The sequence below is a fragment of the Cyrtonyx montezumae genome, unplaced genomic scaffold, assembly GCF_038088225.1.
Source record: "Cyrtonyx montezumae isolate F1298 unplaced genomic scaffold, pur_monq_1.0 scaffold_10, whole genome shotgun sequence".
NCBI lineage: Eukaryota > Metazoa > Chordata > Aves > Galliformes > Odontophoridae > Cyrtonyx > Cyrtonyx montezumae.
In genome coordinates, this window is record NW_027071826.1 from 44,302,104 (window position 1) to 44,328,755 (window position 26,652).

Genomic DNA, 26,652 nt, shown 5'->3' on the forward strand with positions numbered 1-26,652 from the left:
CCTGCCCCAGCCAAGGGAGGTGCATGGGGACTCTTGCACACCATTGGTCTGAGAAGGTCTCCATGCCCTTAAAGAGAAGGTGGATTTTCTGCTGAGCCATCCGAGAAGCCCTTTTATACCTCCTTTCCCGGCCAGCTGCTTGCGGCTCGCCAGTCAGTCCTGGCCAGCCAGCGGGGTTCTCTGTTCCTCCTCCGGACTCGGGTGAGCCCTTGTGCATGTCTCTTACTGACCAGCTTGCTCTTACTGGGGTGGCAGGGAAGCAGATTTGCTCACCTGAGTGTTGGGGAGATAAATGCTGGGAGAGATGGGGGTGCTGATCAGAGGGTCTGTGCATCGGGAGTTCTCTCTCTTGCCTTTCCCAGCTGCCTTCTTTCCCTTTGGTTTCATCCTCACTTGGTTTTGCTCTCTTGCCTTCATCTCCCTAACTCCTCCCCAATAGGAAAAAGCATCCTCCTCTGTGGCAACTTGCAGTTCTCCCCATCTGCACCCCTTCCTCTGCCTGCTGTGTGCAGCCCCTTCATCCTTAAATTGCCCCTCAGCACCTGAGTTTCCGCAACTCAAGGACTGGAGTCCCTGTTACTGACCATACCCTGCTATGGAGCTGATCTGGCTTTGCTTCCCCACGCCCTTTGCGCTTGTAATGTGGGTGCACGGATATGGGAATGCCAGCAAAAATAGCTCCTGCTCCTCATCCACCTGTGGTGGCTTTTGCCTCACATCGCCCCGACCTCCCTGAGTCATGGGGCCTGGCTGCATCTGAGGAGACAGCTGCATCTCCTTGTGCAGCTCCCTGGCCATTTTTAGAAGCACTTCCCCCCCCCCAATCCCCCCCACTCTTCCCAGCAATGTGTTGTGCCCGCACATTTTCCAGGATAAGGTTTCCTCAGGGAGCTTGGCCCTGCAGCCTTTACCTCCTCTTCGGGCAATGACCCTGTTAACATTTTGCCTCCCAGGTCTGCAGATCGCTGTGTGTTAGGAGGAGGTTCACTTCTCTGTAAGGGAGTGGCTTCATTTGGGCTTGGCCGGTGTGCCTGCTGTACCCATCAGTGGGTATTAGCAGGAAACACTGCTCTGATGAGTAAAATTGCATTTATGGGGAAGAATTGGTATTGAAAAGTACTTTTCCCTGAGGAATCTCTCCATACCTTTGCCAACTCAGCAATAGCTTTCAGCTCTATGCTTCATTATCTGTGCTGAGTTTTCTCCCCTGCCCCATGCAATGCCAACATGTGCTGGCAGTCACCTACAGTCACTGCCTGACTGTGCCCAAAGCTTCCCCAGTCCTGGTGTAATTCATGGTCCGTGACCATGTCAGAGCTGTTTTCCCCCTTTGGTACACAACAAGGTTGAAGTCTAAGGTATTTGCATTGAGTTTGCTACAGCTCTATGCTATGAACTGCATGAGAGAACATCAGGTGTAAAATAGCTTTTTTTCCCTCTTCTTACTTCATTGTGTTAAGTGGTACACTGTGGAGCCAAGGACAGGACAGGCCTAAAGGGAGTACTGTCACAGTCTCTCCTTTTCCAACCATGCAGCATTTGTCCCAGTTGCACGTGTGGCCATGAGCTGGCACATGTTTACCTTTCATCTGCAGACCACAGCCCGGTTCCCTCCGTGATGGAAATTTGAAGAAGTTGGGAAATAGAAGCAAAGCTGTTGTTCCTCTTTTTGGTGTCTGGGGGAATCTTGCTTTGTTTTTAAACCCAAGAAAGCTAATGCTAGCATGAATAACTGTGAGTTATTTTGGTTCTTGTTGCAGGTTCATAACCATCTAAAGCAAGATGTCTGAGTAAGTTCCCATTTTCTGTCTCTAGTATGTTGCTGCTGTTAAAACTTTTGTTCAGATGCCAATTTTTACATACATTCTCCTTTGCTTGTTTCCAATGAGAAAGCTAACTGCCTTTTTCTCCTCTTTCTCTTCCTTCCCTTCCTTGTCCCTCTGCTCTCCCTGCACAGTGAAGAGGTAAGAGCGTCCTGCTGGGCTTTTTCCTATAGCAGAGCTTATAGCATCTATCTTCACTTTGTAGTTCCTCTTTAGGAAAAGCAGTTGTGGAGTGGTGGGAGGAAAGATTGTCTCATGACCTGGCATTTCTGTTCCCTTCTGGAGAAGAAGGGAAGGATGAGCGAAATCCTTTTCCAAGGGCCTTTGCTGGCAGTTGGATGCTTTCTCCCTTTCCCGTTTCCCTAGCCGGCCACGAGATGGTGCTGGGAAGCGTTCCCCGAACCACTCCAGGGCCGCATAACATTTGCCAGCAGCGGGGATGCAAAAAATCCCACCTATGGTGCTGATGTTCAATGGCACTTTGGGTGCACACTAGCCCAGTGCCCCAGGGAAGGCTAGCTAGGGACTCTGGAACGAGGTAGCACTTTTCAGAAGGAGAACAAGCCCCAGTCTTGGAGTCTGTAAGGAACCTGAGCAAGATTCCTCTGGTTAGTGTTGCATGACTTCTCTAAGGTGAAGATGAAGCTGGTTTGGGGACCAAATGTGTGACAAAAGGTGGGATTGTGTGGGGTGGTGGAAAAGATGAGGGAATGCATCATATCTTACCTTTCATTTTTCCCTCTTGCAGAAAAAGAGGAGGGCAGCCACCGCCCGGCGGCAGCACCTGAAGGTATGTAGCACTGCTGGGGCTGGGTGAGGTGTGTCCCAGCCATCCCATCTCCTATCCAACAGTTGGCACACTCCCTCTTGGGAAGGCCATGGTGCAAAACGTGGAGTTCCCCATATTCTTTCCTGCACCTTACTGGGTCACACAGCAGGACTCTGGTGCGGGGGAAGGCTGGGGTCAGCATCATCCTGAGCTTCCCAGAAGTCCCCGTAGCCCCCTTTGTTCAGAGATGCTGGTATTTTGGACATGGGTAGCTCCCATCCCATCCTCCTCCCATCCTTTGACCCCAAACCCATGCTGATCTTCCTCCTGCTGCTTTACAGAGTGCTATGCTCCAGCTTGCTGTCACTGAAATAGAAAAAGAAGCAGCTGCTAAAGAAGTGGAAAAGCAAAACTACCTGGCAGAGCATTGCCCTCCTCTGTCCCTCCCAGGATCCATGCAGGAACTTCAGGTAAAAACTCCTTTAGACCTTTCAGTAAGTATTGGACTCCACCACTCAGCCTGCTGCATTTAGATTGTCCTTCCCATCTTGACCATTTCCTGTCCCTGGGAGAGTCCCTTCACTACGCAGGCAGAGACAGGGACTGGCACCCTGGATGTTTTGGGTGGTGGCTGGCAGTGCAAGGGCACAAGGGCTGCATTTGTGTGAAGGTGGTTGCACAAAGGCCAGGAGCTGGGTTGCAAGATACATTTCATCATCTGTGATCTGTTGGTATTGAATTGTGGCCTGATCCTTCTCCAGCCTTTGGGATTTTCAGAGGTAGAGGGGTCTTTCAGAGACAGAGTACAAGTGGTCAGGAGAGAGAGGAATTGCTTGGTGTGTTGTATTACTCAACATCCATCTACTTTTCCTCCCAGGAACTGTGCAAAAAGCTTCATGCCAAGATAGATTCGGTGGATGAGGAAAGGTATGACACAGAGGTGAAGCTGCAGAAGACTAACAAGGAGGTGAGCATCCACTGGAGCATCTGGATCATCCTTTGTTCCTCCCCATGCTGCTCACTTGTGTATGATCCGTCTCACAAAACTCATGCTCTGCTCTTTCTGCCTGATACTCTCTTCCCCACAGCTGGAGGACCTGAGCCAGAAGCTGTTTGACCTGAGGGGCAAGTTCAAGAGGCCACCCCTGCGCCGGGTCCGCATGTCTGCTGATGCCATGCTGCGTGCCCTGCTGGGCTCCAAGCACAAGGTCAACATGGACCTCCGGGCCAACCTGAAGCAAGTCAAAAAGGAGGACACGGAGAAGGTATTGCTTCCCGCTCCCATAAAGGCATAAGCTCCCAACTTTGGGGGATGAGATCTCCTTGTGGGCAGAGCTTGAGACTGTCTATGTAATGTCCTTCCTGCCCCATGTTTCCTCCTCCAACTCCCATGTGGTTGTAAACATGGAGTTCAACCCCGAAAGACATGCATCGGGGGTGGAACTGGGAGTCTCTGGCTAAGTTTTCCAGAGGAGGTAAAATGTTGAGCATTTGTGGTGAGGTTCCCATGGGTGGATGGGTGAAAGGGCACTATTTGGGTGGGTTATTACCTGATGGTCCACCTCATCATGTGCTTATCCCTTCTGCAGGAGAAGGACCTCCGTGATGTGGGTGACTGGAGGAAGAACATTGAAGAGAAGTCTGGCATGGAGGGCAGGAAGAAGATGTTTGAGGCCGGCGAGTCCTAAGCACCGGTCTCTCCACTCTTGCCATTTCTACCCTCTTCCATCCCCTCCTGAGCACAGTCACAGCTGTCAGCATGGCCACATCCCTGTCCTGAACCTCAACATGTCCTCACCATGCATTGAACCCACTGACTGGGTGCTGTTTCTCTGATTTTGTGAAGAGCTGCAGTCCAGTAGCAGCAATGTAAATAAAGCTTTCATGGGAGAGGGGGATGTGGCCTGCCGTGATGGGGCTGGGGATGCCTAGGGCTGTGGGAACACACTGGGGATGCTCATCTCCTTTGGAAGGCTGTTTGAGTTGAGGTCAGCAGCACAGGGGGCTCCCCTGCCTCCCTCTCTCTTCGTCTCTGTCTTGTCATGGGCTGGAAAGGCCATCTCTCTTCTAAGCTGAAGATCCATTCTCTGACTCATTGCCAGCCCTTGTGTCCCCCATCTCAGGAGTTGCTGCACTTCAAGAGCTACCAAGGCAGACAGAAAGAAGGGATGGAAACTGGGGGGGTGGTGAGGAACCATCTGCCAGAGGAAGGAAATGGGTGAGGTCATGCCGCAGTGCTGTTGGCTGTTCTACCTCCTCCTGCTTCTGCTTCTTTCACAGGGAGTGCCTGTGGGCCAGGAGTTAGTGTTTCTTGTTTGGTGGTTCTGATTGATCCTTACACCAGAGTTTGGGCCTGTCATTCTTCTTTTCATCCTTCTCTCTCTGGGTTGAGACCTGCTGCAAAGGCCACAGCCTGAGCAGTGTCCAGAAGCTGTCCCTGTCTAAACTACTTCCCTGAGCACCTTTCCTGGGACAACAAGGTCTGCACCCTGTGTTGAGGCAGACAGCATCTCATGTAGCCCTACTCTGGAGCTGGGGTGGACAGACTGCCTCTGCCAGGAGCTGAAGGGGTGGGTCTTACAGGGCTTAATTTCTCTCTGTGCATAGGGTGTTTGGCTTCTGCTTCCCTGCAGATAAAGATACGGAAATATTCAAGCCCTGGGAGATTCCACTGGGCCTCCATCCATGGTAGCAATGGTACCTGGCCCACAGGGCAGCAGAAGATGAGGGGAAAGACCACTAAGATCATCTAGTCCAACCATCAACCCATCCTCACAGTGACCACTAGACCACATCACTCAATACAACACTTACTCTTTTCTTGAATACCTCTGGGGACAGTGACTCTACCACCCCTTGGGCAGCCTGTTCCAATGCCTTGCACAGGGAAAGAATGTTCTAGAACAAGACATGCAAGGTGATAGCTGAAAGGTAGAAGCTTTCGGTCTGGGCACAGGAGACACACAGCCTATGCTGGCAATGCAGAACAACCATTTTCAGAGCGAGGGGTAGCATATGCTGAGTGCCCAAAGCGGAGTGGGTTTTCTTTTGAGAGGTGTGTGATCAAGACTACCTTTGTGTCTGTGGTGGTGGTGCCCAATGCACTGTAGGGTGCTGCAGCATTTCCCCAAGATACAGGTGGCTCTGGGGAGTGATGGACTGCCCTTCTTACTGCTGCTGGGGGGGAATGACCACTCCTCTTGCTGTCCCTTCATCTTAGTTTGACACTTTCCACTTTTGAGGCTGCTGACAAAACCTTAGAGTAACTCAAATGGTTGTTAAAAAAATAATAATTTGCATTCGCCTGCTCCTCTCCCATCCCCCCTGAGCCTTCAGCCCACAAAGTTTCCGGCACAGCTCACTTCTGCTGAGCGCAGGAAGAGCAAAGCAGCAGCAGCAGCAGCAGCAGCACCCTCTTGCATCAACCCTCTGTGCCACCCAGGAGGGGATATGTCGGACCCTGAGGAGTGCCAGGAGGGTGCAGGAGGCACAGATCAAGTGGGAGACGAATCCTACCAGGAGAGTGAGAGGTGAAGCTGGGGTCTGAGGAGCCAAGTGTCCATGAATCTGGGAGGATGGGGGAGCTGGGTTTGATGGTGGGGAAGGAAGACAGTGTGGCTGAAATGAAGAGGATCCATGGGACATAAAGGTGGCCAGATGCTTTTGGCCTCCCAGATTGAGAGAGACTTGGTTTTCTCCTAGGTCCTATCTCCATTGAACTTCAAGACCAATGGGGTGTTGATCCAATGGAAAACCTGGCCCTGACCGCATGCAAGGTCAGCGAGGGGTCTGGCTATGAGACCCAGACCTGCCTTAGTGCTTTGCTATTGAAACCCATCTTCAAGATGAGGTGGGGCAGACCCTTCTGTTCTCACTGTGTATGCATGGGTGTAGGGCTTTGGTGGAGAGGAAATGGGAAGTGGGAGGGATGCACAAACCCCTCTTGCTTTTACCTGCCATCTGTGCTACAGCTCAGGTGACCTTCACCAGGCATGTCCTTGGAGACATTCAAGGTGAGGCTAAACGTGGCTCTGAGAAACCTAGCTGTAGGCATCCCTGTTATTGCAGTGGGGTTGAACCAAATGACCTTTACCGGTCCCTTCCAACTAAAACTATTCTATGGCTTGTGACTTTGGATGCAGCCGTGGGACGGGGCTGAGATGCGATGCTGCTCTGAGGGTCTGATTTCTTTTTGTGTTGGCTATTCCTGTAAGCTGAATTAGCTGGGACATTTTTCAGGCTGTCTGCTGCCTTCTGTCAGTTTACACATCTCTCTCTTCCCCGATCTGCTTTGTTGCTTTATCAGCAAAGATTGTAAAAATCTTGCTCTGTTCACTCCACAGCAAACAGCTTTCCATGGGGGTTAAAAGGGAAAAGAGTAGCAGCTGAGACCAAATTACTGCTGTCCCTAATAAGGGAGGCAGAGATAAACAAGGCTGAAAATCACACGAAAGAATTCAGACTGGGGCTTGCTGGGTTGAGGCTGAGCATCCTTGGAGCTTGGGGGGTTGCCTGGTTTTCTCCTCTGTCTTCAAAGCCCACATTAGCATTTCTCCCAAAGGCAGCACACTCAGATAGAAACGCACTGATAGAAAAACACCCCCTGAGTGACAATAAGAGGAGAAAGGTGTGTCATCTCCCATCACTAATGATTGCAGCAAGTGTTTTGGCTGACACCTGACAGCAATTAGCCTCGGCTGAAGCCTTAACTGGAAGCATCAAAAGGTGCAAAGCCACAGCAAACTCAGTTGTGCCTGCAGAAACAAAGCGGGGTTTGCTGCTGGGGGAGTGGGGTGATGGCTCAGCATGGTATGTGCAATCCCAGGCAGTGCTCTGTACAGCAAGCAGGAGAATGGAGCAGGTGCTGGGATATCTGGGATAGACAAGTCTTCACCTTGTGCTGTGCTGGCTCAGATAGGGCTATGAAGCAGAAGCTGCTGAGGTAGAGCCAGGTTTGTCCTTTTTCTTTTTATGGTTGAAATTTACCATAAATAAGATGGGAAGTGAATTGTTCTAGCAATGAAACTTTTAAAAACTTGTTGTGAAGTTGCACATGTGAGTGTTGTTTGAAGGGTGGTGAGGACCTTCCTTTTCAGCTGAATTTAAATGGAAAACTGAATATGATGGAGAAAAATATGTAGAAGTAACATCTGTTTTGGAAAAACACAGAGAACTGATATTCCTCCTTTGTGGAGGATTTGTGTAATGACTTTCTATGCAGCTCTGAGCTTCTCCTGCTTTTGCTCACAATTAAGTGTTGCTAGGTTCTCATGATTTCTACTCCCAAAATGGAGGGAGGAAATGTTTGTGTGCTGCTTAGGGCTACCTTTTCTCACTCTGAGGCTAGCTGAGCTCTCTGATCTTCTCACCTTAAGCAGAAACTCTTCTCAAGCTGGGGTTATGCTCTTTTGTGAGCTGCCATTGCTCTATGGGAAGACTGAGTGGTGTGAACCTCACTCCCTGGAGGACATCCCAAGGCTCACAAGCAGGCTTTGCTGTGGGGCTGTGGCCTGTGAGATAAGAGATCACTTCCTGAATTCCCCTGCCTCCTTCATGCTGGGGCTGCAGGAAGCCCTCAGCAGCCCTTGTATGGTCAGCAGCAAGGGAAGGGTGCTGCTGCGCCAGCAGCCCCAGGCTTTTCCTCACCCCAGCTGTCTCAAATTCTCTAGATCCTTGGAGGAGCCTCAAGGGCCTTTGCTGAGATGACTCTTGTTGCTAAGTATACCCGTGGCTGGAAGGAGGTTGGCCAGGAAAACTGATATGGGGAAAGTCCTCAGTTCATTGGATTCCTTTGGAAAAGGATGGCTGATCGCTGCATGGGAGTAACTGGTCCAAGTCTGATCCAGCTGGGTGCGTTGGAGTGAAAAGGAGGAGGAGAACAAACAAAAGGGGGCTAGCAGACTTCAGTTGAAAAATTCAATGAGGCTGGGCAATATTTCAGCATTTCCATATTGGATATAGGTGCTCTGGCAGGGCTGTTAAGGATAAAGAGCTGCCTCTAATTATAGGGTCATATCAGGTGCCTTTACTGCCTCTTTCTACTTTCAGGAAAGCTTGTCTCTGAGCCTAGTTTGCCATGTAAAGCCATGGGTTTGTTGTACCTGTTAAGCAGGTGGATTGCCCTGGAGTTCTTATTTGAAATTTTTAACTGCATGAAACTGCTGGCTGGAAGGCTGTAGAAAAGAAAAAAAAAAGTGGGTGTTTCTCTAGCAGGTTGTTTTAAAATGTTTTAAAACATTCTGAGGTGAAATCTGGCTCCGAAACTGCTGGGAGTCCCTTCTCTGTGGATTTTGGAGAGAGCTTATTGTGGAGCTGGGTGTGAAGGCAGAGTGGGGAAAGGCTGGACTGGGAGAACTGGAAACCCAGAGGATGTCAGGGAGGAGGCTTTACCAAAACCCGTTGTTGCAATGGGGTAAGATTTCTGCTGTTTGGTGGGACACCAAACCCCTCCAGCATCCCACCCCTGCGCACATCATCCCCATCGCCCTGTTTCCTTATCCTTAATCTGACAAGCTCCTCCTAGGACTGAGCTGCTGAACTCACTGTTGAGATGCTTTGGCATCCCTTGAAGCCAAATGTACAAGGAATAGGTTCTTGTGGGGTGTTTCCTCAGTCCTTTCATGAAAAGAAATCCCTAGGTTTCTTGCAATGAAAGCAAATATAAGGATGTGCTGTCTAATAGGGAATTTTGTGCCTTCACTGCTAGGAATTCAGTTCTGTGTGGTGTGACCCCAGTGTGATGTGTACTAGAGTAACATCAGTATCACCTTGGTGGATGCTCTGCTATTGGCAGTCTATACCCATGGCACACTGTGCAAGAAGAAAGGGTTCTCTCTACTGTCAGGCCAGGGAACTGAGGGGGAAGAAATATCTTAGCCATGGGATTTGACCTGTGTCAGTTGGTGGTTATGGGTAATCCCTTACTGGAACACCTGCCAGGGCTTGGACATCTCCAGTGGCTCTTGACACCTATGTTTAGGCAACAAAATTGCTCCAAGTTTCCAAAACCGCTGCTGAGATTTGAGTTGCACTCTCCCATTTATTACTGGGTGTTTCTCAACTCTCAAGCTCTCTGGGTGCTCCATGGAGATGCAGTCACCAAGGGGTTAACCAGCCCCGCTTGGAGCCTAAGTGTGTTTTCCCTGCTAGTGTATCCCTCCTAACATGCACCAGATGTGTGAGGAAGCTGCCGGAGTATCTTAATCCCAGGTTTCAGCACTCAGAGTTGTCTTGTTCATGGGCAGGTCTGCAGAGAGATTCCTTGGAGCTTTGCAGGGTGGTGTGTGGCAGGGTGCTGGCAGCAGCCAGGATTTTCCCTACTTTGAGGAAGCAGTGTGTGATGACTGCCCAGAGACTACATGGGCAAAGAGAAAACCAGATGGGCGCACCCCTCTGGATGTATTAATGAATGGAAATAGTCAGAGCTTTTCTATTATTGGTGTGATTGGTGACTTGCTTGCACCAAGAGGCTGCAAGTTTGGAGCCACATGGGAACACCTGCTCTGAGATGTGCAAGGCTTGCGTCATTTGAAGCCAAATTTATTCCAGTTTCTTATCGTATGGAAATACAGACCCAAATGTTTATGTTAGCTTAAATCAGTGCCATCCCACTGCCTGCAATAAAGCTGTGACAGTTTGCACCAGCTGGAGGTCTTTGGTTCCTTCCCTTACAAGCTCATTTAGCAAGCAGATCCTTTGCAAGGGATTTTTTCTGCTTTACCAAGCAGCCCCTCTCCTAGCTCTAGATATCTGTTGCTTGCTGCTGCTAAATAGACAGTATGTGCAATTTGTTTTATCAAGTCCCTGCCAGATGGGATGGAAAATATGAACTCTTCTCCTGTGCATGCGCATACATGTGCTTTTTCTGCTTCAAATGCAGTTTCCTTTCCAGAGAAATGTTGCTCTAGAGCCATTAGCATTAAAAAAAAACTCCTGAACTATTGACCTATTCCAAGCAATCATAACCACCATCCATTTGTGAAGGGCAGATTCCCTTGTACCCGATAAAATTTGTAAGTGTTGTAATTATTGAAATACTCTCAAAATAAATGCCTCCTGGCAACTGACACTCAACCTCCATGTAACAGGAGGTAACAGCAGTGTGCTCCAAGGAAAGACTACTGTGATATTCAGTTTGTTCTCCCCTGTTCTGACAGGGCTTCTCCTTCCTTTGAGTTGTTCCAGGGGAGGTTCGGGTTGGCCAGTAGGACAAAATTTTTCTCTGAAAGAAGTAGTTAGGTGCTGGTACAGGTTGTCCCGGGAGGTGGTTGAGTCACTGTCCCTGGAGGCAATCAAGAAGTGTTGTATGTGATGGATGTGGGTGGTTGGACTAGGTGATCTTGGCAGTAATTCTATGATTGCTTGGGATGGTATTTGTCTCCCATTTCCTACTCCAGTTGACATGGCCCTTCATGCAGCTCTGGGTCCCCCTTGTGTTTGCCTTGATCCATCCCTCTTGATGTAATGACAGGAAGGCTTCTCTCAACTTGCTATGAGGGCTGACTATGGGCAAATAACGGCTATTCTCATATTGGTAGAAGCGTACTTTGGGCTTCAGACTTTTTGGATACACGGTGCCATGTTGCTGTTCTTTGTCTGTTCATAGTAGCTCCCATCTTTTTGCCCAGCTCCAGTAGGGGAAGCATGGATGGATGCTGGCAATCTGAGGTTAGATATCTTCCAACAAGGTGTCTTGGAAATGGGAGTTGGCAGGTGGTGCCTTTCTATCCCTTAGCCTACCCTGACCCCAGCTGGAGCAACAGGCTGGCAGCATGAAGCAGGTATTAGGCAGAAATCACCTCTGTCATTGAAAACTAGCAGCAGGACGTGATCCTGTAAGAAGGCCTTTTATAGCTATTTGTTAGTGTCCTTAGTGAGGGGATGATCTTGGCAGCAGCTGCCTGTGGCATATTCATCCAGACTGGAACTTTGCCCCACTGTGTGGCCCTGCAGGGGAGATGGATCCTGTAGTGATGGAGCTGGTCTCCTTGAAGCCAGTAGTTCTTTGTTTGTCCTGTAATGTCCAATCTGCAGGGGCCAGGAGTGCCTTATCTACACTGTTGTTTTGTTTTCTTATCCCTTTCACAATGGCTTTGTTTATTTAGCATAAAGATATGGTGCACGCTGCAAGAGCTTTGCTGGCTTGATATACCAACCTATCTCGGCTGAGTCACTTGGCCACCTCAGGTCTTAATGGTGCTGAGTTGCTCTGGTTTGTGCTCGCACCCTCCTCCTTGTTGGCCTCTTTCTCCCTGTAATTTTCCTTTTGCTTCTTTCTCCAGCAGCTCCTTCATCATTTCTCCTGTTTGTATCATCACTGGAGCAAAGCTTCCCCTCTCCAGGCTTGTAGATTCGTGTTCCCCTTTCCCTGGGGGATGAAGTGGACCCTTGGGATTTTAGTTTTGAGGTCTGCCCATAAAACATACCACGAGAATGGAACTTGGTTGGCCCCTCCTCCATCCTGCATGCAGACAAGAGGGCAGTGGCAGGGTAAGGAATGAGGGCTGCTCCTTCTTCTTTTTCTGCCCCTTTGGATATCGTAGGAAGAAAGTCATCGCTGTTCCTGAGCCAAGCGCTTCAGCCTGATGACATGATGTGTATTGACTCTAGGGACTCAGCCCACAGTGCTATGAGCTCTTCCTTGCAAGCCAGCACTCCTGCAGCCACTGACATCCCTCGCCTGTGGGACTGCCCAATGTGCTGCAAGGTGAGCTCAGGACCATGCTTGTATCTGCAGAACCCTTCCTCAGCACCTCCTGGGTCCTCAAAGCCTGTGGGTCAGGCAAATATTCTTGCTGTGACAGCTTCCACCCACAGCATTCACTTCTTTCAACAGCCATGAGGTCATGCTTCGGCTTGGGAGCATCCTTGCAGGTTCAGCATAGCTACAGGGGGATGGTTGTTCTGCCTTCTACCTTGAGCACAACTTTGCATCCCTCTGCTCCGCTTCAGGGCATTTTCTAGCTCACCAGAACTGGTGGCTCCTGTTTTCAGGTCCTGCTCTTTCCTCCCCAGAAATCAAGTACCTCCACCTTAAACACACAGTTGAGATGTGCTGTTCTCTTGACAGCATGCTTCTGGATCTTGCAGACGGTTGTTCATGTGAGAAGGGGACAACGTACAGCTCTTGGCTGCTAAACACTCCATTTCCTTGGGATTAACTCTGACTGTTTTGGCTTCTGAGTTTGGCTGCCTGAAATTGAGTGCTGATGGAGTGAATTGGGCTGCACTAAGTGGAATCCAGTGATGAAACCTACAGAACATGTGGAGGAAACTTCTTGGGATGTATTTCTTTGTTAGCAGTAAAGTGTTTTCTTCTAGTTTTCCTTTTCTCCTCCCTAGATCATGTGTTAGCCTCCAACTGATTTTGCAATCAGTCCTACATAGCAGAGCGATTGTGTAATTAACGGGAACTGATGCAGCCCTATCTCCCTGGGACTCCCGCCCTCCTTCCACCACAGCCCAGCCTCACTTGCTCCATCTTGGTCTCTCACCTTCTCTCTTTCTCCAGCTGCTGGTGAGAGCTCAGTGAAGCTCTCTGGTGGCCTGCAGCCTGTTCCTGAGTGCTCTGGGCACCTTTCCTCGTGCATTGGGTGCAGTTCTGCTGCAGGGGGTTATGTCAGTTCTCCTAGCTTGTACTGTGTCAAAAGGAGGGGAAAAAAAAAATGAATGAATTCTTTGTTTCTCTTTCTGTGTCTGCTGCATTTCTGCCCACTTCCTGGTGGGACCATGAGGTTTGTTTCTGTGAAAGAACATGAGAAACTGTCCTTACCACTGGTTTACTGGGGCTGATGCACCTGGGCTTGGTGGGAGGTGAGGGGACAGAGTGACTCTGTTCTGCAGGCTGATGGTAAGGGACTTCCCTTGCACTGCTCCTTCTCCAGCCCATTCTACCTCTGCTATTTCCAAGTGGATGCTTCACCTTAGTCCAGTAGGTGCTTGTGCTATGATTTCTCTCTGGCCTGGGTTTCTTCTTCTAGCTTAGTTTCCTTGCCCTGCTCACTGAAGGCATGCATCTCTAGTATGGTCATGCCTCTACCTTGTCTCCTCAGCTGGCTCAGATCATGGGCAGGTTTGGGGACATTTTCTTTGTAGGACAAGAAGAAATGTCCTTTAAGTTGCATCAGGTTGGATATCAGCAAAAATTTCTTCTTAGAAAGAGTGATGAGGCACTGGTACAAGCTGTCCAGGGAGGTGGTGGAGTCACCATCTTGGGAGGTGTTCAAGAACTGTGGAGGTGTGGCACTGAGGTACATGATTCAGTAGGCATGGTGTGGATGGGCTGATGGTTGGACTGGATGATCTTAGTGGTCTTTTCTTAATGATTCTATGATAAAGAGAGTCCTGCAGATGTGTTTCATTCTAAATGTGTGGGCAATTGTGATGTTAGAAGGTGTGTTCGCTTGCTTAAACCTAATTGCTCCTGCAAGTGACTGTGGGGCTGGAACATGCTCTTTCTGAACATCATAGGCCTTTTTTGGGAAATCTTTTGCATCTTCTCACCAGCCCCAAATTTAGAAATAGAAAATACAATGGGACAGCATCTAAAAAGCCAGCAGAGCTAGGCCAGAGTCAGTGTCTGTGCTTTGAGGGTTCTGTTGTTATGATCACCAAGGGGAAGTTTGGTAAATACCTGCAGAAAAAGTAACAAATTGCTTTGAAATGAAGCTGAGGAGGGGAGGCACATCCTTCTGATCTGGGCTTGGTACGCTTCCTTTTTATTGAGGAGTCTGGGTGTACTGCATGGGCAACTTCTCCATTTTAGGCAGCAAGCTCTTCTGTAGAAGTGATTGAAAAGAAATGAGTAAGTTAGATGAGAGAAGCTGAAAGCAGGAGGAAGGTGAGGATGAGAGAAGGGTGATCCATCTCAGAGACAGACAGGTATTCCCATCCACGATGGGGGAAGGAGGGCAGGCTGTGCCGTGAGTGATGTAGCTCAGTGGGCATGGTGAAGATGGGTTGATGGCTGGACTAATTAATCTTGGTGGCTTTTTGCAGACTATGTTTCCCCCTTTATGTGTAGGTACAAGTCCAGGTAAGTGTCAACTTGGTACAAGGCATGGTCTTCCCCTGCAAAGTCAGGGGAAAAGACTTATTTTATTTGCTGAGCTATTTTTCCAAACACTAATCTCATGACAATGCAATGTGAAGGCTAGAGCAAACATCTGCATCTGGCAGCACAGCACCACAGGTGGCAGTGTTATTGGTCCCTCATCAGTCACTCACGTGATTCTTTATTCTCCAGAAGTATTGGGGTTTCACAAAGACAATCCAGATTTCTTCCTTTCACCTTCCCCCCCCCTCCCCTCCAATTTGATAGCTGGGGAAATCAGCCATTTGGGCAGGTAAGGGAGGTATTGGGAGCAGGAGCAGGGTGCAACTCATTGGCATGCCCCCAGCTCAGCTGTTGTCCTCATCTCACAAGAGCTTTCCCCCAGTACAGGAGAGACACGGGTGTGTTAGAGTGCACCCAGAGGAGGATTACAATAATGATTTCCTACTAAAACTGGTTGAGAGAGCTGGGGTTGTTTAGCCTGGACTACAGAAGGCTCTGGGGAGATTTGATAGTGCCCTTTCATTATCTAATGGTGAGAGTGCTGTAAGGAGGAAGGGGACAGACACTTCAGCAGGGTCAATTCTGATAGGACAAGGAGGGATGGTTTCAAACTATTACTGGAGATTCAGATTGGGTATAAAGAAGTTTTTTTTACAATAAGGAGAGTGAAGTGCTGGCACAGGTTGCCTAGGGAGATAGTGGATACCCCATACATTGAGATGCCCCAAGGTTGGATAGGACAGGGCTCTAAGCACCTGATTGAGCTGTAGGTGACCCTGTTCATTGCAGGGGAGTTGAACTATGTGGCATTTAATGATTCCTTCCAGCTCAAATGATTCTAGGATACTCAGGCCCTCTTGCACGAATTCAGCTCTTGGTTCATCTCTGGGTACGCAGGGAGCACTAGGAGGCGAGGCTTCTCCCGATGTGAATGGACCGGCAGTGATTTACTGCTGCCTGCTCAAGCACAAGCTGCCAGCCCGGGCTGCAGCCCTCAGCTTGCTTTATTCTTCATTTTTATCATAGGGAAAGCAGCGGTGGAGGGAGGGGAAAAAGAAAAGGGTGGAAGAAAAAAAAAAAGGCTTGGGGGGGGGGGGATAAAGAGAAGGAAAAAGAGAAAGCAGGGAAGGAGAAGAGATGGAGAGGATGAATGAAGGATGGGAGAGGAGCGCGTAGCAGCCCGGAGAGCGCCGGCTTTGTAGCGTGCTCGCAGGCAGCACCCAGCCCGCATCCAGCGCTGCTCCCGGAGCTCTCCCTGACGTTTGCAGCAGGCAGAGGAGGAGGAGGTGGAGGTGGAGGAGACACGAGGGGGTGGAACAGGGGGGGCTCGCCGAAACAAAAGGAAACCAGCTGCAGAACTTCCTGAAGACGGGGCGGGGGGACGCGCGGCGCCGGGCGGCTGTGCGGGCAGGGAGCGGCTGCGGGAGCCGGCCGCCGGGCTCGGCACCATGAGCAGCGCGGTGCTGCGGAGGAACTCCAGCAAACAGGGCCTGCAGAACCTCATCAGGTGAGTGGCGGGGCAAGGGGGCCGGGGGGGTGGACACGCGGACCCTCTGCCCCGGCTCGTCTCCTCGATCCCCGAAATCTGCCGGGTTTCTGCCCTACCCCACTCCGCTATGAGTTGGGAGAAAGGAGAATAGATCTCCCGAACAATATGAGAAAAGCAGATCAGAACTTGCTGATGGATTTTCCAGGAGCGCACAACTGGAATAACAGCACAACCGCGCCGTGACACTCACCTGAGACAGAGACTTTTTTTTCCCCCTGAAATGTGTGCTGTGCTTATGGTGATGTGCGTTACTAATTCTGCAAGCTGGTGCTGCTTGGCTGATGCAGTGCATCCCAGCAGTGCTCTGACCCTTCCTCTCCATGTAAAATTGACGGGGCATGAGGCAGCGGTCAGCTGCGGTCTGTTCCCATCTGCAGCCCAGGAGGATGGCTAGGTTGTGTGCTGGCACTGGGTGTGTGCTCAGTGCTGTTCAGCTGAAAATACCCCCAGGACCCTCCTCTAGCAGCTGATGCTGGGAGAATTTGTTCTGTGCTGAGCTCTCAGCTGGGCTGCTCATCTCTGTGTGTTTAACGGAGCTCCTGAGAGAGTGGAAGGTAGAACAAGGGAGCACAGGGTGAACAAAGTGTGTCGGGCATCTCTGGGCTGCCCTGTGCAGCTGAGCTCCGGTGGGAGGTGCCAGGGTGGGGCTATTCAGACTTGCTTCTCACATTAGGATCCCCCCCAGCCAGTAATGCAGGCTCTACACCTCGCCTCTAAAATGAACTTTGTGCTGTGGAAGGGATGTGGGCAGAGATGGGATGGTGTGGGAGTCCCCTTAACATAGATGGGTGGCAGGGAGACTTTCTGAGGTGGGAAATGAGCAGGTTGAGGGGAAGCACACACACTTGCACACACAAAGGGAGTCCAGAATTGGCTCAGCCTAAGCCAGAGGTGATTTCCTTTCCTGAATGGTGTGTCCAAGTTCCTCATCCTTTGGTTTGGGACTTTTTGCAATCTCATTAACTCACACTGGCTTCTACCAGGGGAACTTTGCACTGATGTTTGTTCTGATCAAGGCTTTGTGCCCTTCAATGGGCCGAGGCCTGGCACTGGGGCCGTGTTCTTCAGCCTTGGCTATGGAGGAGGAAGGATGTGAGGATGTGTGAGGGATTTAATCCACTGCATCTGAATAACCCCACTAATGCTCACAGGAACAAGTAGGAGAGCAGGCAGTCTCTGTTCCAAGCACAGCCTCTCTTGCAGTTGTTTCCTCCTTCTTAAGCCTTGCAGTGAGGTGCAAGCTCCTTCAGTTCACGAATGCCTTGAGGCTTCTGGCTTCAAGACACAGAGCTGTGAAGACTGCTGAGCTCCCACTCTGCTTTCATCTATCCCAAGGTGCCTGCAGGCAGAGCAGTTACACTGCACAGGTCTTAGGCTCTTCTGATGTGCATGAGCGCAGAGCTGACATAGAAACAAGAGTGAAAATGGCTGTTTGGAGCCACATCTGTAAGCTTCGGGGATTCCAGTGTGATGCCAGACGTACCTTCCTGTTCCTTGATGTAGTGTCGTGGTCCCCCTTGAGTCTCCACAGCATCCTTGGCAGGGTAACCTGTTGGCTTGCACTTTGTTTAGCAAAAAGCAGAAGGATGTGCCTTCTGCACTGCTCAAAGGGAGCCATGGGGTCTGTCAGTGTTTCCTGCCTCACTCATTCCTCTCCCTTCACATCCCTATCTGGGCATGATCTCACTATCAGGGTGTCCCTGGAGAAATATTTGTTCCTTTGTAGGAAGGTAACATCAGCAAACCCTAGTGCTCCCCTGAGATTTTGCGTTTTTGAAGTCTTCCTCAAACATGAGCTTTCCCTATCTTGTTATCGTGGTCTGTTCTCCCCTTATCCTCCTAATGAATGCCTATAAATAAGATAGGGATCCAGCGCCTGCTATGTCAGTTCATTCAGTTCATTATCAGCTCCTGCTGGAATTCTACTCTCTCTATTTATCGAGCCTTGAGTGTTTCACAAAAGAAGATGGCTGGTTAATTAACCCACAAATCAGCCTCTTTGTAAATCAGCAGCAGTGTGGCTCTGCCACTCCCCAAAACTGGATGATAGAGACTAGACGCTGCAACCTCCACGTGCAGGGTATGGGCTCTGTCCCACAGGCACACAGTGATGTGTGGGTGGATGTATACTTAGTGTTACGGGGATCTGGGGTTTTGCCCACCTCTGTGTGATGATTCCCTCTCTCTGTGCGTGACATCTCCTGGAGCTGGCCAGGATATGTCTCAGCAAGGAAGATGCTGCTCTGTTATTTCCACTTGACCTCTAAAGCAATGAGCCGAGGGCAAGGAGCTCGGAGGGCTTGGGAAGAAAAAAGGAGGTGGTGCTTTGGAGGGGAAGGAGATTGGGAGAAGAAGGAGGGATGTTGATGCCATATTTTGTTGCATGGGAAATGGTGGTTATCATGAGGGCTATAACAGCTTCTCTTCACTGATGTTCACCCCTGCTCCTAGGATTGTGGTCTGATGTGGGGAGCTGATTCTTTCCTCTCTGTGGCAGTGGCTGAGCCATCCATCTGTGTGTCATGTGGATGCACTCCCATCTTCTTCTGGCCCTAGGTCTTTTTTGGTTGGGAGCACTATATCTGCCATGCATTGTAATGCTTCTTTTCTGGAAGGAAAGAGATGTGTTTCTTTCAATGTAATTGTGTCTCTGTTGACTTGGGCTTCTATCAGCCCTGATGCAAGTGGATATTCAGGGCTGATGGAAACTGTGGGGGCTTGGGTGATCTGCACCCTCTTCTGGGGTAAAGCTCTGCCATGCATATCAGAAGGATTTGGCCAGTAAAAGCAGCAGATGGGATGCTGGGGACTGATGCTTTGGCAGTAGGGCAAGAGGTAACAGCTTTAAGTTGCAGCAGGAGAGGTTCAGATTGGGTATTAGGAAAAATCTTGTCTCAGTGGTTATGCAGTAGAACATACTACCCCGGGAGGTGGTGGAATCACTGTCCATGTTGGCATTTAAGACCATGGAGATGTGGCACTAGGGACATGGCTACTAGGCATGGTAGGGATGGTTTGGGGTTGGACCAGATGATTTTAGTGATCCTTCCCAACCTTGATGATTCGGTTCTATGATTTGAAGCTCGGCTGCTGTGCTGCTTTGTGACAAGTTTTCAGCTTTTCAAAGTTTTTTTCCTGTACTCCCTTCCTTTGTGTGACTTGGCTCTTTCAATGGAGAAAGCCGGATCCTGAGATGCCAGGCAATCTCAGGAGCTGCATCCCTTAGTTCTACAGGGAGACAAATTGACAGCCAGTGATGTGCAGTGCCTCTGTTCCCCTTGCCTAAAATGAGAGGCTGTGCTGACGTGCTTGAAGGATAACATTTGCACTCAGTATTTTGGGGTCAAGCCTGCTTTCTCTCGAAGGCACAGCAGGGGTAGAGGGCTTGTTGCTGACCCTGGTTCCTGTTGTGGCTCCACTCCTCAATGAGGGCTATAAATGCTGAAAACCTCCTCTCTCCCAGAGACACATTCCCACAGCCTCCTTGCTACCTCCTGTCCCTGTCCCAGCAGGGAGCTCCCTCCTACTGTTCCAGGCAGCATGGGGAAAGAGCACCATGAAACAAATGACTTGTGGCCAATCTGGTGGGTCATTGCAGCTTGGCTGTGCTGTAGAAAACATCATGCCTGGTGTGAAACTGGCCTTTAATCCTAGCTTTGAGCAGTGGCAAAGCATTGTTCTCCTCCATCATTGAAGCACAAGGTAGCAGAGGCTGTGGATGCTTTCCTATCCAAGACAACAACAACAAAAATATCAAAGTTCAGTAAGCCAAGCCAAACCTTTCTGACAAATCTACTTTCTCCTCTGGTGTGCCTCTCCCTTCCAAAAACAGAGTCCAGACTTCCTCCTCTCCAGGCAGACGCCAGTGTCTTGAACAGTGCAGCTGAGATGGAGGGAGCGTGAGAAAAGGCCACGTTTTGGGGTCTTACACGGCACAAATTTCTCACACCTACTGAATGCTGCAGCCTGTGCAGGGTGCTGGGAGGGCTCCAGCTCCAGCCCTTTCTCTCCCCCGCTCTGCCTCCAAATTCCAGACCGGTGATGTTAATACATTACCACACCAGCATATCTGTGTGCGAAGGACATGCGATCCTGGGGGTGCAATTCATCATCTCATAAGTGAGTTGGTGGGAGTCAGCCTGCTGTGGTTAAAAATAATTAAGAAATACATATAAAAAATGGGTCATTAAGGATAGTGACCTCAGAATTGCTGCATGGGTTGGCTGATGATGGGATGCTCCCATCAGGGCAGGAACTGGCCTCTTCTCCTTCCTATTTGTGAGAGACCTGGTGCTGGGGTGTAATTTTACACTCTGCTGAAAAGTCCAATTGAGACTCCTTGAAAATCTGTAGATCTCATCCATGTCCAAAAAAAAAAAAAAAAAGATATCCCTGCACATGCTCCTTTTCAATAAATGTGTGACTGTACTGGAAACACCCTCCCTGCCCTGCCTCCATCTACCTGGATGCAACTATTTTTGGTTCTGTCTTCTACCTGGGCTCCAAGGTGGGCTTTTCCCCTCCCAGGGACCTTGCACAATGGTGTAGCTCACCTAGACCTCCTGGGTGGCACCAAGGCTACCCAGAGTGTGTGGCTCTGTATCTGCTTGTTTTGCTCTGAGCAGAAATGAGATATGCTGTCATGAAGATAAATTCAGATTCATTTTAAAGAGGAGAAAAAAAAAAAGGACAAGCTGCTTTTGTTTTCAAGGGGAGGCTATCTCCCTGCCATGCTGCCTATGGCATTCTTTCTTTTCTGCTTGATGAAATTTCAGGCCATATCTTATTCTTCTCAATTGCCCTGGTTTGTCCTTATCAGCTCCTGTGTGACACCTTTCCACACCCCAGCTCCTGATGGTCTGCAGCGATGGGAGATGGAGCTGCCTCTCTGTAGAATGAAATGGGGAGAAGTGGCTAAGGCTGAGGAACTATGGATGGGTGGGGAGGTTTGGTATGAGAAACAGGCTTAGGGTGAAGCATCTACGTATTTTGCTGTCTCTTTCCCCTTTGCTGCACCCCCTCCTTGTTAAAGCTCTGTAGCCTGGGCTGTGAATGCAGCTGAGGAATTACATGAATGTATGGGAGGGAGAGGCTCGTGCAGCATTGCTGGCTGCTTTCAAATGACAAGGCGATCTCTCAGAGCTGGAATCACCATATCCCCTGAGACGACACTGAAATAAACTCCAGACTGTGACATCATCATTTCTGGTTTTATTTCTTTCCCAGTTGCCTTATATCGTACTAATATCCATGACCCCTTCCTTATCCAGCCAGATTATTGCCCTACTGTAATCTTTGCTATTAAGCCATGTTACCTCTCAGCCCCAGAAACATATCCACCAAGAAACCTAACTGGTGTTTGTTATCTGTCCTGGTTATTTATGCATCAGAGATGTTTTGCCCAGTGTCACAGAGGTCATCCATACTTGATGTTGTTCAGCAGCAATCCCTTGGCAGCACAGTAATCAGGAAATTAGGGTGTTGGTTGAACATCTGCTCAGTTCCCAGTATCTTCATGGTGAGCCCTTAGATGTGGGGACAGATTCTGAAGACTTCATGATATTTAGAGGTAAACTGGGTCTTAGATCTTTGGGAAGTGCTAGATGCTGGGGCATTGCTTTTAGCCAGTGAGTTGCAGCAATTGGAAGAAACTGAGCCACAGCAATGTGGCTGTGGACTGGGGGTGTCCTTTTTCATTTCATGTGGCAAGAGTGGGCAGTATGTTTTGATACCCCTGCAGCCACACTTAGCTCTTCATGCACTGATGATAAATGCAGCATGAAATAAAGCAGCTCTACTTGTCAGCAGGATGAACTTGGAGACAGTTCCGGGGCATGTTCTGTTTTATGTTGGGTAGGCAACTTTTGTTGCTGGGTGTCAATGGAAGAGCTTTACCTGAAGTCTATGGTTCTCCTTCTGTGATGGGCAGTAGGGCACTGAGGTTGTAGCTAGCACCATGGCAAGGCAACAGAGGCTGAAAAGGGCAATGGACTGAGATGGACCACGTTCTTAGCAACGTGATATAGCTGTAGATGTCCCTGTTCATCTCAGAGGAGTTGAACTAGATGTCCATTAAAGGTCCCTTCCGACTCGAATGACCCACTGTAGGAAGGGGAAGGGGTCTTGCACAGGTGTCTGGTTTCTTCCTCTCCCTAAAATTCAACAAAGAGGACAATGGGTTGACTGCTGGGGATGCAGTCCTGTTTCATGTGGGGAATTTTTTCAGAAGTAGTGGGTGTGAGCCTAGCCCTATCACTTTTGCAGGTGATAGGAGCTTTACCCTTGTCTGCAGTAGGGTTTGCAGTGGGATGCCCTTTGGGAAATACCAGCCATTGTGTCAGACTCCTATTAAATCCTGTTCCTGAAGCATCTTTCCCCATGACCCCTGGGTGTGTGGGGCAGCATACATGACAGAGGCCTCAACCAAAGTCAACAGCATCCTGGCCCAGCACCCAGTAAGCTCAGAAGACAGGAATGTCAAGTTTGCTGGTAGAGGGTTGCTATGTTCTGGCACAGGTCTGCAATGCCTAAAGCCTCTGGGAGGCATTTTATTTTCCTTTCTGGAATTAGCTTTAGTGGTGAAGGTTGGTTTAGGGCCAGCAAAACTTCCTCTATGCTGTAAGCCATGCAGAAGTCTCCTTAAGTCTGCACTGTTTCCCTTAAATACAGCTCAATGCCAGAAGTTTCCCTCACATGAAAGTTATAAGCTCCTCAAGCACTGCTGAGGAATTGCCCAAAGGATATGTGACCATTCTAGAAATGCTGGCTTGTCTGGAGCAGGTATTGGTGGCCGTGAGGACTGTGCCTGCCTTTATCTGTTCTGCAGGAGGTATGTGAGAGGATGAGTGGAAATAAAACTACTCCCTTGGCTGGGGTCTGGTGGGACGTGAAGAAAAGAAGAAGAGAAAATTTAATGGTTGACCCACTCTGCGTATCAGAGTGGGCTGACATAGGGTTGGAGTGCTCCAAACAAAAAGGGTGCAGTCAGTTTGTAGTTCAACAAAGTGCTGTAGCTGACCCATATGTGAGCACTTCGCCAAGGTTTCGTTTTCCATTTATTTGTTTGTTTGTTTTTATTGGAAACAAATATTTATGCTACTAGATCAGCTGAAGAGGTATAATCGTTTTCCCTCTGCTTGCTGGCTGGATCACTGAGCTCCTAAGCATCGTTTATTAAATATCACTCTGCTGCCAGCCTGTCTGAGCATGAAAAAGTTCTGAATCTGCCAGTAAAGTGAGTTTGGGTGTTCAGTGGTGTTTCTAAGCCAAGGGACTGCTGCTGAACAACCAGTTATGGGTGACCTCTATGACGCTGGGCAGAACATCTCTGTACAGAAATAATCAGGGGCTCAGTGGGGACCTGCTTTTTGCCTGAAGCATGTGAGCAATACCTGTCAGTGCAGCATCATCTGGGCCATAGGCAGCTCAGATGCCAGCTCACCCTTTGGCATGGGGAATGTGGGTGATATTCCCCTGCCCTACAGAAAGCTGCATCTCCCTGAAACTGTCTCCTCTGGTATTGTCCTGAGTCCACTGAGAAGATCCAGTGATAGAATAGTGAGTTGGTGAGATCATAGGGAGAGGATTAGTCACATCTCAGTGGGAAACACAGTGGATGGCAGGCTGAGGTGATGTGCAAAGTGTGTATGGCCCAGATGGGACATCCCTGAGTTGCTACAGCCCCTTGCAACAGCCTTCTGGGAATCTAGGGTGTGTGGAGTTAAATGAAATTGAATTCGTTCAGGGAGAAATGTGGGCTTTGCTGCTGGTAACTGGGACAATTTGGGTATGAGGGGGTTAAGAGCTGTTCAGAACTGGAGGCACTCTGGAGCTGTCGCACAGGGGAGGGAAATCGTGGCAGAGTTTAATGAATGACTTCATTTATATATTAAAAGAAAATAAAACGCATGCACACACACAAAAAATAAAACAACAACACTGTGGCTTCCTGCCAGGCCCACAGACAAGGGTTTCTATGGGAACCATGGGGAAAACAATAAATACGATGGGGGACGAGGAGGGGGTCTGGCTGTGGTCCGGGTGGCTTTGGGCTATTTGTTCCAGTTGAGAGCAAGGGGAAATAACCTTCCAGTCTGCTTTGGGGCTGGGTGAGTGGATGGGTGAGTGAGCATCAGTGCCAGCTTTGGCCATGAGTACTGCAACCCGTGCGACAGTGTTATCGCTGAGCTGGAATGTGGCAGCCGCCTTATCGCTTCCTTGGGGTGGGCAGCTGTCCTGCTGGCAGAGGCACCCTGAGGCTGAGAGAAGCCAGCACAGGTTTCTTCTCCATGCTGGGGTAGGAAGTGGAGCAGGATACAGCTCCTGCCTTGATTTAGACGTGGCCATCTCAGTTGTTAGGGTGATGGCTCCATAGTGCAGATTTCATCAGGAGATCTAGGCTGCGGAGCCTAGACCGATGCATGAGGTTGGGCCATGGGATTTCTTACAACATCCTCATATCTCCATATTACTTGCCATACCCTGTTCCTAGCCCTTTTCCTGGGATGCAAAGCAACATCACAGGGAATGATGCTTTAGGTTGTGTCTTCCTTGGGGAAAGGCTCTCCTGCAGGCAAAGCCCACCCTTGCTCACACATCACCCATTCCTGAAACTGTACCCTTTAAAAAAGGGGCTGCAACAGGACAGACATGGAATCATTAAGGTTGAAAAGACATCTAAGGTCACCTAATCCAACATCATCACCATGCCCGCTAAACTATGTTCGTGAGTGCCACATTTACGTATTTCTTAAATACCTCCAGGTGTTCCAGGTGACCCCACCACCCCCCTGGGCAGCCTGTTCCAATAACTGGCCATTCTCTGAGAAGAGATTTTTCTTAGTATCCAGCCTGAACCTCCTGTGGTGCAGTTAAGGTCATTCTACCTTGTCCTATTCTGTTAAATGGGAGATGAAGATGCTCCTCACCTTTCTATGATCTGTTTTCAGGTCACTGTAGAGTGCAGTCGAGAGCCTCCTCTTCTTCAGACCAAACAATCCCAGTTCCCTCAGCTATTTCCCATAAGGCTTGTGCTCCAAACCCTTCACAGCTTGGTTGCACTCCTCTGGACATGCTGCAGGGCCTCAATGTCTTTCTTGTAGTGAGGGGCCCAACACTGAACACAGCACTCGAGGTCCAGCTTGAGTTGTGCCAAGGGACAGGATCACTGCTTCAAGAACCAGCGCTCATGCTGACAGCCCTCATGCAGTGAGCTCCCACTTTGCTGGAAGGGTTGTCCCAGCAGCTTGAGGGGTATTTTCAAGCATTAAGATGAGTTTTCCCTCTGTTTCGGCAGGCTGACGGCACAGTGGAGTGTGGAGGATGAGGAGGAAGCGGCGCGAGAGAGGCGGCGACGGGAGCGTGAGAAACAGCTGAGGTCCCAAGCAGAGGAAGACTTCAATGGCACTGGCTCCTGCATGGAGAGTGCAGGTTCAGCACAGGAAAACCAGTAAGAAATACCCATGTGTATACACCTCTGCAGCAAAATTGAACTGAACTCCCTCGCGTCTGCTTTGGCCTTGTGTTTACCCTGGAACTTAGGTGTCCCCGGGAAGGACACTGCTGCTCCTCTGGCTGTCCCCTGGTTTCTCTGCAGCTGCTGACAGCCACCTGGGCTTGCTCACGCAGCCAGGGTCAGCCTGCCATTAATCTTCCCACAGCTTTGCACTCTCTCAAGTAAACACAGCCCCCTCCTTCCCTCGGAGCTTCCGCACAGGATGCATCCCATTCACATTGCTGCTCTCGTCCCTTCCCCCATTCAAACAAAAAAGGAAAGAACTGATAAAATGGTGGATTTGCAAACCTGAGCTCTGCAGGGTCCTGACTGCAGACCAGACTGGTGATACCCACGGGCTGCCTGTATCTGCTCTCTTCCCCACCGTCATGGTCAGCAATTATGCATGGCCTTGGGAGTGAGGGGGGATGGATGTCCCCAGTGTAGCCCCACCCAGACCCTACAGCCAACTTACTGATGTCCATCAGGACTCGTGTCCCACCTTTGGAAAACCCCTTCCTCACAGCTATCTCTTCCTGGCTGTACCAAGGTTATCTCAGTTGGGGCATCCCCAAACTTCCTACTCAAGTAGTGGGAAATATAACCCAGTTCACCTCCTCCAGCTGATGCTTGCAATGTGGGTGCTCATCAGGGAGCCCCATCCCAGTGGTGATTTTCCTTCCCTGAGGAAGGAACAACCATTCTCATACATGATGAGGCTGCATCTGGTGCAGGCAGCTGTGGGAGCCAGGAGGGCTGCTGCTCCCTCCATCCATACATCTGCAGGCTAGGAGGGCTGTCATCACAGCTTAGGAATGCGCTCGTGGGGTTAGAGGGCAGTGGGTTGCAGAATGGACGTAGTTCTTCCTTTAGGGAGGAGAAAAATGGTTCTCCCTTCTATCCATTCTGCCACGGCTGGGAGCAGAGCAACTTTTGGCGTGGCTGAAGTTCACCCAACCAATT

At 49.7% G+C, this 26,652-nt stretch overlaps 2 protein-coding genes and 1 long non-coding RNA gene across 5 annotated transcripts in view; all 3 read left to right on the top strand.

Moving 5' to 3' along the window:
* LOC136060539 (uncharacterized) lies at positions 1-1,795 on the top strand. The gene is made up of 2 exons (XR_010623369.1): positions 1-201; positions 1,761-1,795. It is a non-coding gene; the product is annotated as an uncharacterized LOC136060539 (long non-coding RNA).
* A 723-nt stretch (positions 1,796-2,518) lies between these two features.
* On the top strand, positions 2,519-4,482 carry TNNI2 (troponin I2, fast skeletal type). Its single transcript, XM_065755153.1, is given in 6 exon segments — positions 2,519-2,549; positions 2,552-2,613; positions 2,934-3,062; positions 3,470-3,559; positions 3,681-3,857; positions 4,182-4,482. Coding segments are annotated over 6 exon segments (573 nt in total). The 5' UTR covers positions 2,519-2,533; the 3' UTR covers positions 4,281-4,482.
* Positions 4,483-5,970: 1,488 nt separating this feature from the next.
* The window catches only part of LSP1 (lymphocyte specific protein 1), a 38,237-nt gene continuing 17,555 nt past the window's right edge, over positions 5,971-26,652 (top strand). The window contains exons 1-2 of one of the 3 annotated variants that reach the window (XM_065755169.1): positions 5,971-6,122; positions 25,492-25,644. In XM_065755169.1, coding sequence (XP_065611241.1) covers positions 6,043-6,122; positions 25,492-25,644 — 233 coding nt within the window. In that variant the 5' untranslated portion in view covers positions 5,971-6,042. Of the gene's footprint in view, positions 6,123-15,977; positions 16,155-25,491; positions 25,645-26,652 lie in introns of those variants that run through there. The other 2 variants (XM_065755167.1, XM_065755168.1) reach the window with 2 other exon arrangements.